The 17,310-nt window shown below is 45.1% G+C and overlaps 1 protein-coding gene across 2 annotated transcripts in view; it reads right to left on the reverse strand.

Moving 5' to 3' along the window:
- The window catches only part of LOC109643108 (raftlin), a 94,574-nt gene that overhangs the window by 63,477 nt on the left and 13,787 nt on the right, over positions 1–17,310 (reverse strand). For both annotated transcript variants that reach the window (XM_069537556.1, XM_069537557.1), the window contains one exon: positions 7,044–7,227. In XM_069537556.1, the coding sequence (XP_069393657.1) occupies positions 7,044–7,191 (148 nt within the window). In that variant the 5' untranslated portion in view covers positions 7,192–7,227. The remainder of the gene's footprint in view (positions 1–7,043; positions 7,228–17,310) is intronic.

Consider the following 17,310-nt stretch of genomic DNA (forward strand, 5'->3'; position numbering starts at 1 on the left):
GATATGTCAGAGATGTAGAGACCAATGCCTGAATCCTGATGTGAGAAGACAAGTGTTTCATACAGAGGCTGAACAGAGGAGCTGCAGCTTTTCAAGTAATAACACAAATTACAATGACGAAGTTTTCACAGATGTCTACATCTTTATAACAATGGAGAGGCAGCTTTCGTTATACAGCTGACAAATCACACTTATTCACAGTGTTCACATTCTTTTTTCAAGAAAAAGTGTGGAAATGCTGATTGTGCACTTTGTAATGTCATTGTGCAAATGATTGCTTGTTTCCAGTTGAGCTGAATGATCACATGATATGATCTGACCTCCTGAGCTCCTGGAATCATTTCACAACCTCTGGGGAAGTGTGCATTTCCCTCAAGTTATAATCTCAAGACTAAAAAAAATTGAAAATGTCATTTTAGACGCTTTAATATCTAAAGGTTTGTCGACAAACTGACATCTGAGAACCAAAAAAAAAACTATGTCGCTGAAACAACATGCTGTGACTGCCCTACTTGGCAGGAAGTGAGGTCGGGGCTGAGGTCACTTCCTGCACATTCAGCTTGTGCGGCCTCACAGGCTTCGGTGTGCGAGTGGCGAACAATAGCTGCGATGGCGTGAAAGATCCTCTGTTTTTCTCCGCACACGTAAATACATTTGTTCCTCTCTGGAGGTGCCATCAGCGCCGGGCCAGAGGCAGACGGAGGTGTTTTGTTAAATTTAGATTGTTTGCTCCTCCGCTGTGGAGACCCTGATTGCATTTCAACACAATCAATACTGGCATATTGGATCTGAGTGAGAGGGCAATAAGAGCCAATAAAGCTTTGAGGGGGCGCTCAGGCGGATTGTCTGTCAGGCGGGCTGGAAAACAGCGGAGGCCCCCGATAGAAGAGGCAACAAGCAGACAGGCCGGAATCAAACGCAGCAGTGTACAAACACAAGATAAACCGACAAAGAGCCAGATACACAGATTTTTAAACTAAAAGCTAAAAGCTACATGTTTACATGCACACAACACACAACTTGCTGTCTTTTATTTTTCCATCTTTTACCCCCTTCATTTCCTCTCTCTTCAAAACACTACTCACCTCCTCATCTAATGACGCACGCAGGTTCTCCGCCCACACGCAGAATGCACATCTCAAAAATAAAACCCACACAGCCTCAGGAGGGGTTGTGTTGCCAGAGCATGACGTTTACAAAGAAGAGTCATCGTAGAATTAAGATTCAACTGAACTTTTAAAACGTGTGAGGCGCTGAGCTTCTCTTCCTCTCTGCTCTTCGCGTCACCCGGCCTTCTGACCTCTCATCTCACACAGCAGGAGCTGCAATCCAGCTGAGAAAGGTGAAACACTCTCATCGTGCAGGCCTGAGCAGCCTGAATCAAATCATGAGGGGAATATTTTTCTGAGCGAGGGGGAATTGCATTTGCTGCAACACCACACACACACACACACACACACACTGGAGACCGAGTTCAGTTAACTGCAATAACAAAGCCTTCAGACACAGGAAATAGTCTGCACAGAATACGAAGCATTACAAGGAGAGCTAATCTTAAACATACTGCTGAGCGAGAGGCGGGTGGCGGAGGGCGGGGGGGGGGGAGTAGCGAGAAGGAGGAAGGAACCGAGCAGAAATCTGCGTTTCCTGTTGCTGAAAACTTTTGTCAGCAGACGCGGCCGTTTGAAGCCGAGCGAATGGAACCTGCTGAGCTCCGGCGCTGTCACACGCCTAAACTGCTGCTCTGACATCTTCGTCTCGGCAAACGATGGCTTGGCATTTTGCTGCCTGAGTGGCTCCAAACAATACAAGTAGCACCCACTTAGTATGCCACTAACTGTGGATGGAGGCAAAAACAAGAGGCAGTGACACAAGTCTGAACTCGTACTGTCAGCTCGGACGGCGGCTGATGCATATTTCATGCACTTCTCTGGAAGGTTCCACAAAATGTGGCGGCAATCGCACCGAACACTGTCATCGGGAGAACCCGCCGCGCAGCGACAGGCCTGTTCTGAGGCAGGTCCGGGGAATATTAATTCTGCATTGTCCAATGCTTGATCACCGCTTGGCCGTTCTGATCTCTCAGAGCATCAGAAACACTCAACCCGCTGTGGGCCTGCATCCCATCGACAATCGTGTTTTGATTTGAGCGCCGCAGCCACACCCTGGGCAGCGGGGATATAATGGAAATATAATGTAAAAACCAGATGACCGTGAATTCAGTCTTCAATGTCATTCTCCCCTTCAATAACCGCGATTCATTTCCACCGCGGGAGCCCGGGGGGGATAAATCCAGGCTCCCCCGCCATTCGAGGACTAATCTCCCCTCAGAAAGCCACTCCGGCGCGTGGCGTTCCCGCTGACCTCTCCTGCAGCTCAGTCTTATATCTGAGGGGGGCGGGGCGGGAGGGGGGGCGCTGCTCCGTCGTGTCACTCACCTGCTGCCACCACTACAGCTCATATTAACAAGGGGACTTGGGGCTCTGGGGGTTTTGCATATAAATGATGTGTCTCGTTCCCTAGATGATATCAAGCGGTGTCTGGCCCTGTGTGCACGTGCATGTGTGTGTGTGTGCACGTCGCATGTCTGCTCACCGGCTTTGATGTCAAGGGCGACAACTTTATATTTCCCGCATTTCCAACATGCCTGCAGAGAAGATGCAATGCGTCCGACATGTTTTTCAATTTTTTCATTCCTTTTTTTTTTTTTTGCCATTTCACAATTACATTTTGGGAAATACGATTCGTGCCACACATCCCTGAGTCCCTTGTGCTCTGTGTTTACAATTTTCCACACCATCTACCACGGCAACAGTGAGGCGCTTTCTCAGTTCCCCCCCTTTGGGTCATGATCTCAATATCAAACAGACTCGCTGGTTTTTTTGTTTTTGTGCAGCGCTGTCAGGGCTGGATGAATAGCAGCAGAGTGACCACGAAGCGGAGTGCACGCTCCAAAACGATCCGGCAACATGAGGCAAGCGCTCACTGGTCGGCTAATGCTGATATTTAGTGCACAAGGAGGTTTAGTGCAGCTCTGCTCTTCCTTTCGTCACTCTCTCTGCAGTAAAAGGTGTTATTTCTGTACAGTCGGTGCCTGCCTGGTAGCCTGCGGGGCCATCGAGGTGGCAGTTGGGAAGAGCTATGATCTTACACAGTAGTAGGCAATTATTACAAACATTATTCACAGTGCAGTCGTCAGAGCAAAGAGAAACCAACAACATGAGGGCACAGTTCCCGAGAAGAGAGAGATGAAGGGGACTTAATTTTGTCCCAGACATGCTGGTTGCTGCTGCTTCTCCTCTCGTCATTATTTTATGAAAAAAGACAGAAGAATCAGGAAGAAATGGGCGACAGAATTAGAATCAAGCGAAAAAAAAAGAACAATCTCATTTGAATATGACAACGTTGTTGTTCTTGTTGCTGTTCACTGGTTTATTCCATCAATATGTTCCGTTGCTGTGGGATGTGACACAGCAAAGTCATTTATAAATGTTAGCAACTTCCCCTATAGCCTTAAGGAATATAACACAAACGTTTCAGTTGCAAAAGATACATAATCAAAGTAAAGTTAAGATTATTTCAGTTGCATCTGAATTTGAATTGTATTTTATAATCTTTTTAGGATGAAGCCGAATGTTTGGGTGGATAATAAACATTGAAGTGACACTGTGATGAATAGCGGTCACAGATGGTATTTACAGAATAATAGTCACTTTATTTTTCTGGGAATCACAATTACGCGACCTGACACGTAGAGACCACACACACATACTTCAGATGCTGCTAATACAAGAAGCTAAAACATAAAGTAACAGTGACACAAACAGAGAAGGGCCACGTCCTCAGAGTTAGAGACCACATCCCTCTGAAACTCACCAACAACAGTCACTAAGTGAAGCTGCAGTAAGAAGAAGATTGTTTTAGTTTTGTCTTTCAAAACTTTTCAAGTCTTATGAGAAGAGTTGCAGTGAAATGTTTTGACGCTGGGTTCCCTTTGGTTTGTCTGTTGAGGTCGAACATGAAGACTCCTGCTAATGGCTTCATGCTGTTCCACTGATTGACAGGTGCCAGTAAAAGGCACCGAAGAAGACGATGGATGTTTTTTTATTTTTTCAAACGTCAGCTTTGCTAATGTTGAATGAGGAAGGAAATATATTCAACATACTGTATATGCATCACTATACTGGATACTACAGTACAGTGTGTTCTAGTGAGGAAGAGTATGTATGAAGAGTAAACGGTATATCTTCTGTTTTCTGCACTACCCATTTATAATCTCTACTGAATATTGAGCCGGCGTCTTGATTAAAACACAATCTTTACCTCACACTCACCGACCTGCTACGAGGTAATTACACCTGTGAGCGAGACGCCGACCCTTCAACCTGAAAATCTGCTGATGCAGTGGAACCATTCGGCCACTGGCGCTGCACTTACACACTGGTTTCCCACAGTCAGTGAGCTCTTATAGGGAGAACAGGCACAGACACGCACACAGACACACACACACACACACACACTTTAAAGATGAACAACACAGAATCACACACGGAGGAGTACTGACAGTGACAGAGAGACAGAGCAAGAGAAAACTGATTACAGTAAGTACCCACCCCCAGCATTACACAACTTGAAGATAATAATGTGGCCGCAAGCCAAACACACACACACACACACACTGACATAGAGTTCAACAATAGGGAGGGACCTGTCCAACCCCCATACGTGCATCACCAGCCCCCCCCATAGCCCACCCGACCCCACCCTCATGTCAGGTCCCATACGAGGGAGGATGGAAAAGCCCGCCCGGCCCGCAGACACCCACGTTCCCCCGGCTCCTTCATCCATCCAGTCCAGTCAGCCTGACAGACTAATGGAGACTAATCAACTGTCAGCCTGAACACGCCGCGCACTACATCTCCTGGATTCCCGTACCACCCCCCCCCCCCCATCATTACAGCTATAACTGTCGAAGAGCTGAAGTAACAGAGCGATGGCTAAATATAGCGCCGCGACTCCTCCCCGGCCTCCAGCACACAAACATATTCCCAGTGTACATTAATTTCCCATTTGCTCACCTTCACCTTAACGACCTCCGTTATATACATTTAACCTTCATCCAGATCTTAAAGTAACTCTGAAGCCTCAGCGCTGAAAACCGGGGTCATTTAAGCAGACATCTTGAAAAGTCTAGATGTTGGCAGATGACGTGGCGCTTTACTTTGTAAATCAATATATCTGATGGCTTTTCCCGGAGCTCAGTGAGAGTTTACAGGCAGTGAGCGCAATAATTCTGATTATTGTGAACGTCTTTTAAAAATCTCGATCAGATTATAATAGTCCAATAACGGAATTTATTATTTTTTACATTTATTTTAGTCTGCTTTCTTTGCGACACACTATCATCAGCTCATCGGTGGATAACATGCAAACAGTTACTGTTATTTGGAGCGACATTATCGCTCATCTGGATGAGTCCATGTCAGATAGTTGTCTTTTAACCCCCGATCTGACTCGATCGACTGTGTCCTTGTTCACTGTGTCGGATATTGAGCAGGTGAGCCGAGAGGTTTAAGTGTTTTATGAGCGGATTCCTCGTGGGTTCATTACCGCTGGTGACTTCTCTCACTTTGACAAATGGCCTCTAGAATTAGATTATTGTGATGAATCTCATTTTATCGAAACTAACCAAGTTTAATTCTGCCCTGTCCTTAATTAACTTGAGCTGTCCTTGTCCTGGTGGGACCTGATTTAACACAACCTGATCTAATATGTGAATCTCCACTTTACCCACGGTGAAAATATATAAGTTCAAAACTATCTGTTACACAGAAAAACACAAACAAGCAGGCAAACTCACACACACACACACACACACAAAGAAGCCCCAGAGCCGTTAGCTGAGGTCTCGGCATCTCAGGAAACTACGCCCACCTTCCATCTCGTAAACACCTCCGACTGAGGAGAGGAAGGAGAGGAGGGGCTTCTACCGGCCTTTTCTCTGTGTGTGTGTGTGTGTGTGTGTGTGTGTACATTGGTGGAGGGACGCTATCTTTGCAAGGAAACTGATTCATTTCCATATTGCCATGCACAGCACAGGGAGCCGCAGATTGTGTTTGGCTGTCAGTAACATCTTCATGGTGAACTTGTTTACCGTTCGGAGCACAGAGACTCTCACGTCGGCGTCTCGCCTGCAGAAACACACTGAACCGAGCGGAGGCGCGTTTTACTGCGAGGACCAGAACCGCGACACCGAACAAAACTGTCTCTCCACCCGGCAGGCCACCCTTTACTTTGTTTGCATCCTCTGCTAGCAGAGTCGGTTCCATACATAATTGATGGCCACCAGCAGGATATTTGGCTTGGAGAGGGCTGAAAAATTCTACATCATTAGCACAATGTGAAAGTATTACTGACTAATTGTCAGAGACGAAATTACAGTGACTGCTGCCATACAGGGAACAGGCGCTAATTAACACTCCATCATTACAAGAAAATCCTGATGAAAATTACAGTGAGTGCTATTATTCAGTAAACATGAGTGATGGATTTTTCTGCATGAATGTTTCCCTGCTCAGGATATGCAGGTATAATGGCGTTTTCAGTGGGGCAGCAGACAGAGTAATCACACCGGAGGCAACATTATTCTGTGAAATACGACATGTAGCATACAGGAGATTGCAGTGCCGCTCAGGCTGTTTCAAAAGTTATGATTCACATTGCTGCCTTATCATGATGCAGCAAAACGGCAAATGCCTTGAGGTATTCATATAATTTAAACTGTGCATGTGGAAGGGGCAATGATTTAGATTTTAACAACCCCACAGCACAAAATGACTGTAATATATCTGCAGAAGGCGGCTGTGGGGATTATTGATCAATAGCAACAATCGCTAGGCGGACATCTCTGGCTCGGGGATTGCGGCGAAAATTTATGGATGGAGACAAGCCCTGTGTTTGTTCTCGCAGGCGGCACATTAAAAAAACAACGAAAGTCACAGATCTTTCGGTGCAGCTCTCACACAGATCGGCGGAGATCTTACCATCTTTGCCGATGAGAAAGTCCAGGTATCGGTAGGTGTAGGCCACGCCCACCTTGGTCTCCACCTGCGGCCTCTTCAGGGTGGAGTAAATCTTCCCCGGACTGTTCTCTTCCGACGTCGGCTTCATCTTACGCAGCCCGCAGCCCATGGCTCCGCGGGTTGTTAGTCACTCTGAGCACAGACCCTGGGACAAAGACAGAGTCTCATGGTCACTTGTGTGTCTCGGTGAGTAAGATGCAAGTCTTGCAACTTTCAGCTCTTTGCATTTTTGCTGACAATTTTAAAATGTCGCTCTACAGTGAAATTTACAGTTTAAAAAAAAAAAATCATGTATCTAGGTGGAAGTATTCATTCTCAAGAAAGGCCACATTATTATGAATAATAATAACCTATTAATGAATAATAGTGGTTTTAATTAACTCATCATATAATGTCACAATTCACCTGACATGTTTTTTTCAAGATTAAGTATCACAAGTACAAACACCTCGAAAACTCTACATTAGTACTACTTCATGTACTTTATACTTCCCCCAATGGGTTTTACTGATGGAGTATCGTGTTACCTCTGTGTGACATGTGTACACACATGTGAAAGCAAACACTCAGATAACCATGATTCCTCTGGGATTTCAGAATCAGATCACACTCGATAAGTGTCTGTAAATAAATAAGTCAACACGACTAAATGAGCTTGATTTTCCACGGGTTCCCTCTCCCTCATTCTAAGAGAGACCAAATTAATGGAGACAGCCGTAGAGGAGGCGGAGGCTGGAGTGAGCGGGCGCTATGGACGCCCGCTCACCCCAAATGGCTTGTGACAGCGACGCTGCCTGTCTGTGGCTGCATCTGGAAGCAGGTGACATCCTATTGTGTCCCAGTGATTAAAGTCATGGACGGATGGACAGACAGTTGGATGGACAGACAGTTGGATGGATAGATTAATGGCAGCGGAGGTGTCCTCCCCCTCCCCCTCCAGTATAATAATATAATAGAGAGGAGCCCTCTCCATTATACTCCCTTCTAATTACAGAACATGGCGGGGCCTTGGCCGGATAGAACGGATTTGAGCCAGCTGTCGCTTCAGAGACGACAGGACAGGAAGTGAGGAGGGGCGGGTGGCCGGGATGGAGGAAGGAGCGGAGGAAACGAGCAGTCGGGCTCCAACGTTAATGAGGTGAACGGCAAGAATGGAAAAGGTGAGAATCAATCAAGGGAGAAAGAGGAAATGGGGACGGCCGGGGTTGGAGATTGTTCCTCGGAAAAAAGGGGGGTGGGGGGGGGACGGTGGGTAATGCATGGCAAGTAGAGTCTGGAGAGAAAAGGAGCGTGCAATTAGAGTCCTTTGAATAGAACAGGGGTGATCAACATGACGAGGAGGGAGAAGGGAGAGGGAGATGAAACAGGAGATTCATTACGGTTGTCATGAAAGCCAGAATTTCCAGGGGCACTAACGTGAATGCCTTTGTTTGGCTCGTGGTTATCAACATGCAGCACAATCATATCTCTACAAGCTTCATTACAGCCCAGTGAAATGAACTGCAGGCAGCTGGACACTGCACGTCCCGCCTGCTGCAAGACAGACGTGTTTAACGCTTCCACACGGTTTGTGTTCAGTGAAGGTGAGCCGCAGTCTTGTCTTTGCTTCTCTGCACGTGCAAAGCAGGACTGATGTCTTGCTTTGGTTTTCAAGAATAAAGAAAAACCTTACAGCAGATTCTGCAGAACCCGGCATAGTCAAAGTCCCTAAAAGCGCTTCAGTCCCCCCCCTTAAATTGTCACTCAGGACTGCGGTTCCCCCGAGCAGCCTCAAAAATGGCTCCGACATCAAAAGCTCGAATTTTTCCAAGTCTTGGATTTTCCACTGTTGCCTACAGTTACTTGTAAATAGCTTTTATCATTTCTCAGCCAACCCTGCAGAGAGAAGGAACAACAAGAGGGAACGCGAGGCTCTGTCATGTAGTCTGCAAGAGACTGAGAAGACGCACTGGGAACAATGGGACTGGGGGGGGGGGACTGGGGGGGGGGGGGGGGGGGGGGGGGGGGGGGGGGGGTTCGAGGGAAGGGTGTGGAAGGAAAACAAAGTGGAGGGGCTTGTATTTGCATAGCTCCTGGAGACCTGGGAGGAGGCGATGGGAGGCGGAGGCACACAGAAGTATTTTTAGAGCCGAACTGACAGAAAGTGAGATGTTTGTGATTTTTTTTGAGTCGCTGCTTCTTGCCTCAACCTCCGTCCTCTGAGGCGCGAGGCTCCGGGCAGCCCACACACGCCCCGCCTCGCCTCATCTGGAGTTCTGTCTGTGATTGACAAGTTGGGAGTCGGGGAGGCTTGACGGCGTAGACAGACTCTGAGCAGCTACAGGAAAAAAAACAGGAAGAGGTCCATTGATTTCCCTTTTGCTGAATTAGCAACGATCCTCTTGCCATTCTATTCTATCTTTTGTCTCTCGCTAATGGAATTTGAGGTTTTATTCGATAAGAGGTTTTATTCGATAAGATTTCCTCCTCATAAGCTGGAATTGATGTTCGGATGCTTTGTTGGAGCTCGTGTGCACTTAGCTTCGGCCCTTGTTCCCAAAACATCCCACGGCACTTTGTATTGTGCTGATTGTGAGAGACGACGTTAGAGAGGTTCTTGTCTTTCACGCCCGTCACTCAACAGCAGTTTGTCAGTCCGGGGTTTTCTGTGCTCACATTGATCGCTCAAGTCATTGCCTGTTGCTTCTCCAGGGACTAAGCACATTAATGAAGCTCTAACAATAGATTTTTTCGGGGTCACTCTGGACAGAAGAACTCTACTGCAAAGCTAAGATACACAAAGTCCTGACAAGTACAAGGGTATTCAGATGTAGCGTCTAAAACTAAATGGAAAACACCACTTATGTACCTTTTGTCAAGGGATGTGGGAGGCTGCCCTTCCGTTGCTCCTGCAGAACAAAGCAGCTAAAATGACCAATTAGTAGTAGGACTAAATTACTTAACAGACTTAACTACGCAAACTAAGCTAAGTTGATTTCCCCTCCAAAAACTTGCCGTGTTTGGAGGCAACTAAACTTTCAAAGTTTCACAAATGGCTTCAGGCGATATGTCTGAATGACGGGAGGATCAAAGCTCATTTGAGAGAGGATCAAAACAAGTTTGCCTGAGAATCCAAAAAACTGTGAAATCGTCTTTACAGCTCAAACTAGGTGCATTTAACAACCACATGAATAATCACATGATTTTCACATGCTGGGGGGACACATGCTGCAACATATGGAGCACATGTGGAAATCCTGGTAGCACATGTGGCACCGTGTAGTTCACATGAAATCACGTGGGTTTCACATATTATCACATATGTTTCATGTTGGTATTTAAAGGGGCTTCACACATTTTTAACACCAAACTGTTCCCCTGTTTTGCACATGCTAAACATGCTAAACATGCTAATCATGTGGTTTTTCTGTAAGGGGGGGGGGGGTAATAAACAGTCACATGACCTTTGGTGAGCTCACAATGACACCATCGCTTTCGGTTTTGAGAACGCTTGACGTGCATCTCCATTGGAAGAAATGGTTTGTACACACAACACGTGCTACATCTTATGAAGCTATCACGGCTGTTGTGTTAGCAAACAGTTGTTGAGCATTATTAATAAATTAAAGCCGTTTTTCTGGCATATTAAATAATTCATGTCCGATATTTACTTTCCTTTACTTCTGTTCTCATGACATCAACAACTCGAGATGTCTCCCAACATGACTCACTCACTCGATCAGCAAGTAGCATCCAGTGACTCCAACAGAGCTATTTGTCACCAAACTCTATGCTATGAGAGGGTTGAGGCTGTTTCGGTCTGAGAAAAAACCTCATTATCCACCAACGTCAAAATGTTTGAAACCAAAACACTGAGCTCAATGAGACTAAAAAAGCCTTGAACTGCAGACTCGGGTGATAAATCCGTGTGGGCCTGCGTGCTTCACATTATATCACAGAGAAATAATGACGAGTACAGCTTTAAATGCTGCTGTATTTGTAATTAGAAATTAGGACGTTCCGCTCAGGCCTTTCTTCAGTCACACATTGTGCATCCGCCAGTAGAGGATCATACAAAACCCAGATTGCGCCTGGAGACATCACAGCATTGAAAGCAAGCAGCGACCGGGATGCACGGTTTTCCTTAATGCAGTCTGACGGAGATCTTCACCATATTACAAGACCATGTTACAGGGCTTTGATAGCAGCGCTGCTGAGATCAAACCCAGCAGCATGGGAAGCTTCAGAGTAGATTAATGGAGGAAGACATTAATTAGGACACTGTGTTCTTGTGTTCTTCTCCGTGTAGTCTCCCTTTTAAGCCTGCTCTCTTCCTCTCTCAGGCTTTATCTCCTGCGCCCTCTTCGCCTTCTTCCCCCGACTTTTGATCTTTTTAATCTGACAAGTAAAGTGAAGCACTGGTGCTGCATTTAGTGGCGAGGACTGCAGGTCCTGCATCATCCATACTTTAATGCGAGGAGTAGAGTCGAGGGCTGGCCGAGGCAAAGTGGTTGGAGAGACGAGAGAACAACAACAACAACAACAGTGGCTCCTCCTGTGTTCATGTTGTCTTGAGAGCAATATACTTAATTGTTTCAGAGCAAGAGGGGTTCTGGTTTGAATCCTGGTTGGACTGGGATGTTTCTGTGCAGAGTTTGCGTGTCCTCCCCCCGGACAGGTTGGGGAGAGGTTTGATTGGAAACTCTAAAGTGACTCACACGACCACTCACGTACACTACAAACAGGAAGCATTCGGTTGACTACAGACTAGAGGCGGCAGTGAGGAAAAACCAGAGCAGGGATTTCTTGTCTTGGACGATGAAGTGGAACTGTTACTAACACAGGAAGAGGCCGAGGGATGCTACACTGGTAGCTGAAGCTAATGCTGGTTGTCATGTGATGGGAGCCTGACGAATCAGCAATGAGGGAGCGACTGAAAAGAAAGTGTTGTGAGTATCTTAGTCATCATTTCCAAACATCTCAGTTTCTGCAGATTCCAGAGTTAAATTCAGCTCCGGAGTTTTCTGACTGAACCAGGGACACATGTCTTTCAAACTCCCCCCCCCCCCCCCCCCCCCCCAAATGATAAATAGTGGATTCATTTAATTTCTTTTATTGTTTTACTTATTGTTTTTATCTTCTACATATGTTAATTTGTCATTGTCTTATTCTTTTGTCCGTGCTTTCATGTCCAATGATTGTAAAGCACTTGGGCTCCACTCCTGTTGCTTTTAAAGTTCTATAAATGAATAATATAAAATAAGCAACTATCGTCATTGGTTTTTGTTTGTATTTCTATGAGATGATCTCAAACCACAATGATTCTTTCACGTCTGTAATTTGGTTCCTTTGTCCCCAACTGAGGAAAAACAAATGTGGTAGTTTGCTCTTTCTTTCCACTGAAATGAAGCGCGTTTGTTTGACATTAACAAACTAACAGCTGTGACCATGAGGTCACTACACGGACACGGACACTGAACTAACAATGAGGCTGTAACACGAGGCTGCAACTGGACCTCATTCATCACATTGTGCAGAAATGAGAAAACAACTTCTTCTCGATGCACATTTATTCATGAGGATAGCTCCTGTGTGGTTTCACTCACTATTTGGGAAACTGCTAAAATAGGGAAGTAGGACACACGCTCAGCTCACTCCTGGTTTGAATCATTTTTACTTTTTGATGTGTGAGGGAAAATCCCCACACATGTGCTGACACTCAGAGTTGTGTTACCAAATTACCTATAGCATGAAAATAGGCTAAAAAAAAAAACTGCTTAAGCCTGCAGATCAAGAACAATTCAGCTGCATCGATTCAACCATTGCTCAGCATGTGAAATAATCATCAAGTCAAATGAAATGAATCACACGTGAAACCAGAGCACGCCCTCCGTCACACACAGACACCTTTTACCACATCTGAATGAAAACCCGCCAGCGCGTGAGGGAATCGTAAATAGGTTCAGCGTGAAACTGCTGTTTGCCTAAGTGTTATCCGACCTTGACCACGGAGCGGTTTTCCCTGAGACAGACTCAAACAAACAACCTCTACTTTAACGCAGAGGTCACAGGACACACGACCGATGTGTCCAATATACGACAGCCTCAAATAGTCCCATCGTCCTTCGCTTACTCGCCGAGCCTCTGGTGCTGCAGGTGACTGTGTCAGTAAGTGCCTGACAATGTTAACACACTTCAGCTGGAAATCCCCCACTACTCCCTCCCTTCCTTCCTTCCTTCCTTCCTTCCTTCCCTATCACCTTGAATCCTCAGGTCAGTCGGACAACAAAGACGAGGGAAAGAAGAGCGACACATGGACAGGATGTCCATGGTTTGTTTGTCAGAATGATTTTGCAATAACTATTTGACGGATTTTCACAAAGCTGATCGATCAGGAGTTCATTAATTAACTTTTTTAATTGTTTGATGTGTTTTATTAAGATATTTTCACAGATTGCCGAGAGAATCATTCATTCATGGGTCTTAATGAACATAATCAGGCCTATTTAGAGGAATCATATCTTTGAGTGTGTGTGATTTTGTGCAGCTTGAATGAATTTAAGGGGAATGTTGGACCTTGGTGGAAATATTCACTCTGCTAAGACATAGTTTCCACCACAAGGGATTTTATGTTTTTGTCTTGATTTGTTTGTCTGTTATTTAGCAGGATTACGCAGAAATGACTGGACGGATTTCCACAAAACTTATGGGAAGGATTCCAATATCTTCTCCATATCTTTAACACGGTGAAATGTGATGTTTCACAACACTTTACTTTATTTCTTAAAGAACAATTCATGGATCACTATGAAAAAAAATCCAGTTCATTTAAAAAGTTCCCTTCTAGTACAAACTGTTAATAAAGATATCATCTATTGAAAATCTTTTTCTCAACCGGGCCTACACATCATGACACCAGACACACAAAGCTCAATCAGCTGGATCTGCAGCAAACATGAGCTACTCTGGGAATCAATTGGTGAAAGAAACATGATTCTCAGACCACAACAAGCACAAAAACAGAGGAGAAGTGGTTTGTGCTGCACGAGGGCTGTGACGCTTTTATATTTATTTCCTCCACGGAACTGGGTCACAGTTGGAATTCATTTGAACTGTTGTGAAACTGAGCTATGTCCTCCGCAGCAGCACCAACTACAAACTTTGTAGAGCCTCCATTTAAGCGTGTGAGGGGTTGAAACTTTTGTTCTACAGTGTGTGATAACAGCAACAATGTCCCGCACTGATCTGAGCTCAGCCTGTTGCCCACTGATTGTGGCAAATCGAGACTCAAAAGCAGAACAATGCCACCGTTGTTTTTTTCCCCGACTTCTGCTTAATACAAAGATTGAATTTTCCATCTTTCTTCCTTTGATGCTCAACAATTTAATGTTATATCAATTACACTGGCGACATGAACAGGCAATTGTTTTTAGGGGCTTAAGCTGAAAGGGACGTTCTGTCAGGAATGAGGAGTCTAAGTGAAGCCGGACATTTTTGGATTCTGTTCCCATAAACCCTAAAGCGCTGTGGTTAAAAGGTCACGGCTCGACAGATGAAGCGAGTCCACTGGCGAGTCGAGAGGTCGTGGTTAGTTCAAACATGTTTGTAATAACAGCAGGACAGGGAGGACTAAACAGTAGACGCTCTGAGACAGCAGAGATTACAGCTAAGACACTGGGAAACATACTGAAGAGGAGACATTTGGTGGGTTTTCAGGATACGGACAAAACCAAGGACTCGTGCTGCTGTGCTGGGGTTTTTTCTGGGCTCACAAAGTAATTGTCGTTTACCTTTAACAAACATTAATCGATCATTCAGGAGCGGATGCTGATAAGTTTAATAGACTTTCATGCAGAAGAACATAATTAAAATTAGAAGGCCGCTCAGAGGGCACGGTCCTCCACCAAAGGCTAAGTGAGTGAAACAGAAGGCATGACATTCACTCACTTCTCTATTTGTGGACATTTTAGAAAAAATAGTCAAAGGTTAATAGAAAACAAACACTGTACTGTGAACCCATACTACATAACACAAATATTTCTACACTGACAAAGCTCACGACACGCGACACACTCCCGACAAGGAGGTGAAGGTGGAATACTTAGTCTTATATTTGTAACGTAAAAAGGATGATGCATTATGGTGGGTCAAAAAAAATGGAAGATGAGAGGAGGTGTAGAGAGAATGGACGTGTAAATAATAGTGTCTGTCTGACATTCTCCACCGTTTCAAGGCCCTGGGTGGCTCCACCGCTCAGGACGACCTCGGCCTCACTCGTCTCCATACAGTCTCAAGGTCTGCGTACAGTCCAACCACACACACACACACACACACACACAAACACACACACACACACACACACAAACACACAGACACACACAGAAAGCAGGAGCGATTGCCATGGGAACCAACCCCTCTATGACTATTCCCTTCTCAGGAGAATAATAGGCACCAATCTCTCTTTCATTGTCAGTTTTCCTCTTTCTCCCTCTTCTATAAGCTCCCACCCCCCCTTCATCTTCCTCCCTTCCTGTCCTCCTCCTCTTCCTCCTCCTCCTCCTCCTCCATGAGCACGAGCAAACCTCTCTCCTCTGCATGTCTTTGACAGTCATGAGTTTGATTTGTTATGCATAATCTATCCATGCTGGGATTTGTTCAGTTCTCAAAAGTGAAACGCGAAACATTATCTCAGCCCGACCTGCGCGAACAGTGTGTTGGTTGTTTTTCAAGCTGCAGCCACAGAAACACGGTTAAAGGGGGGTTGTTTGTCACGTTAGGATCGGAGGAGAGAAAAATACTCGGTTAAAAAAAAAAAGGAAAGTTCTTTGGATGGCCCCCTCGAAAAACGTGGAGGGGTTTGAGGAGATTTCCCAAGAGTGACTCGCTGCTTTCTGTGAACTTGCTCCAGGCAGGTCATTTTTTATTAAAGCCCGCCCAAGCCAAGTTCTCGGGTTTTCAGAAACCCTATCGACACGTCCGTGTTGAACATTACCTGATCAATACCGCTGCAATTTTTCTGACCACCCATTACAACAGGAGTCAATTTGCCTTATAGAAATATCAAGAGGGATGTTTTTTTTTTCTTTTTCTTTGCTTCGAGGCAAAGCCACGGAACAACCGGGCGAATATTGGCTCCTGTGGTTTCTGTCTCATCCGGAAGATTCATCCTGACATGACGGTTTCAGGTCTAGGGCAAAGCAAATGGCTTGAAACTGAGCACCATCAGTGTCAGCGCGCAGAGGGAGAGAGGGAAACTAATCTCTGCTGAAGATCCTGAAACAAAAGCTTTTCTAAAATTTGTGCGTCAGAGGCTGCAAAGCTCACACCTTATCATTCAGCCGTGTTTGCTGCTCAAAGTTTACATACTGTGGAATTCTAGGTGACTGTATCGTCATTATCTCCTAGAAGTCACCTTGCAGCATCATGTTTAGGAACCTAATCCTTCAAATACATATATAAATATAGATGTGTACGTCCCAGATCTGGAGCTTTTGCGAGTTTCTCTCTTGCATCAAATCACGAAAATGAGAGTAGAATAAAATTCAGGCGGTTTAAAAATAACAACATTTCAATTTGATGCAGCCTAAATTGACTGAATATAAAACGATGTGATGTTTTGTTTGTGTGCGTCTGTCGGTGGGTGTTTGTCTTTACGTTCCGAGCGGAGAGGAGTACACATCACGGTTTACACTAGCCAACGCTTGCCAATTACCTTAATCAAATTTCACACGACACAGGGGGATTGACTGAGCCCGGATCAGATAGCAAACACAAGTTGATTAAAATACATGTTTGCTAAAAGACTGGAGCGAAAGAAAATCAACACCCCCTCGGAAAAAAAACATACACCAACTCGAGGCCGAGAGAAAGAATTCAGAAAGTAAATGAGTAACATCCGAAAACTCACAATCAGCAGACGGGTCGATGTGAGAGTTTCTAAATTATGTTACTGGTATTTAGCCGTGCAGATACTTTTACCTTCATGTGGCTGAACGTTGAGATATGTTCACTTGAATGCTACAGAGTCGTTAATAAAAGGTCACAGATCCGCAGGTTTAAATGTTAGTCGGTCATCAATAAAGGTTAATGGATGAATAGCTCTCTGAAGAACCATCACTTCTGCATATCAAATGTTAATAAAGTAATTAATTAAGAGTCCTGAGGTTTTCACTTTCTAATAAGCCGCTGGCCAAAGGTTAATAAGTCATTTGCAGCTCTGAATGTTAATAAATCTTAGATAAGAGTTAGA

This window comes from Paralichthys olivaceus, chromosome 13 (genome assembly GCF_024713975.1).
Source record: "Paralichthys olivaceus isolate ysfri-2021 chromosome 13, ASM2471397v2, whole genome shotgun sequence".
In the NCBI taxonomy this organism is placed as follows: Eukaryota; Metazoa; Chordata; class Actinopteri; order Pleuronectiformes; family Paralichthyidae; genus Paralichthys; species Paralichthys olivaceus.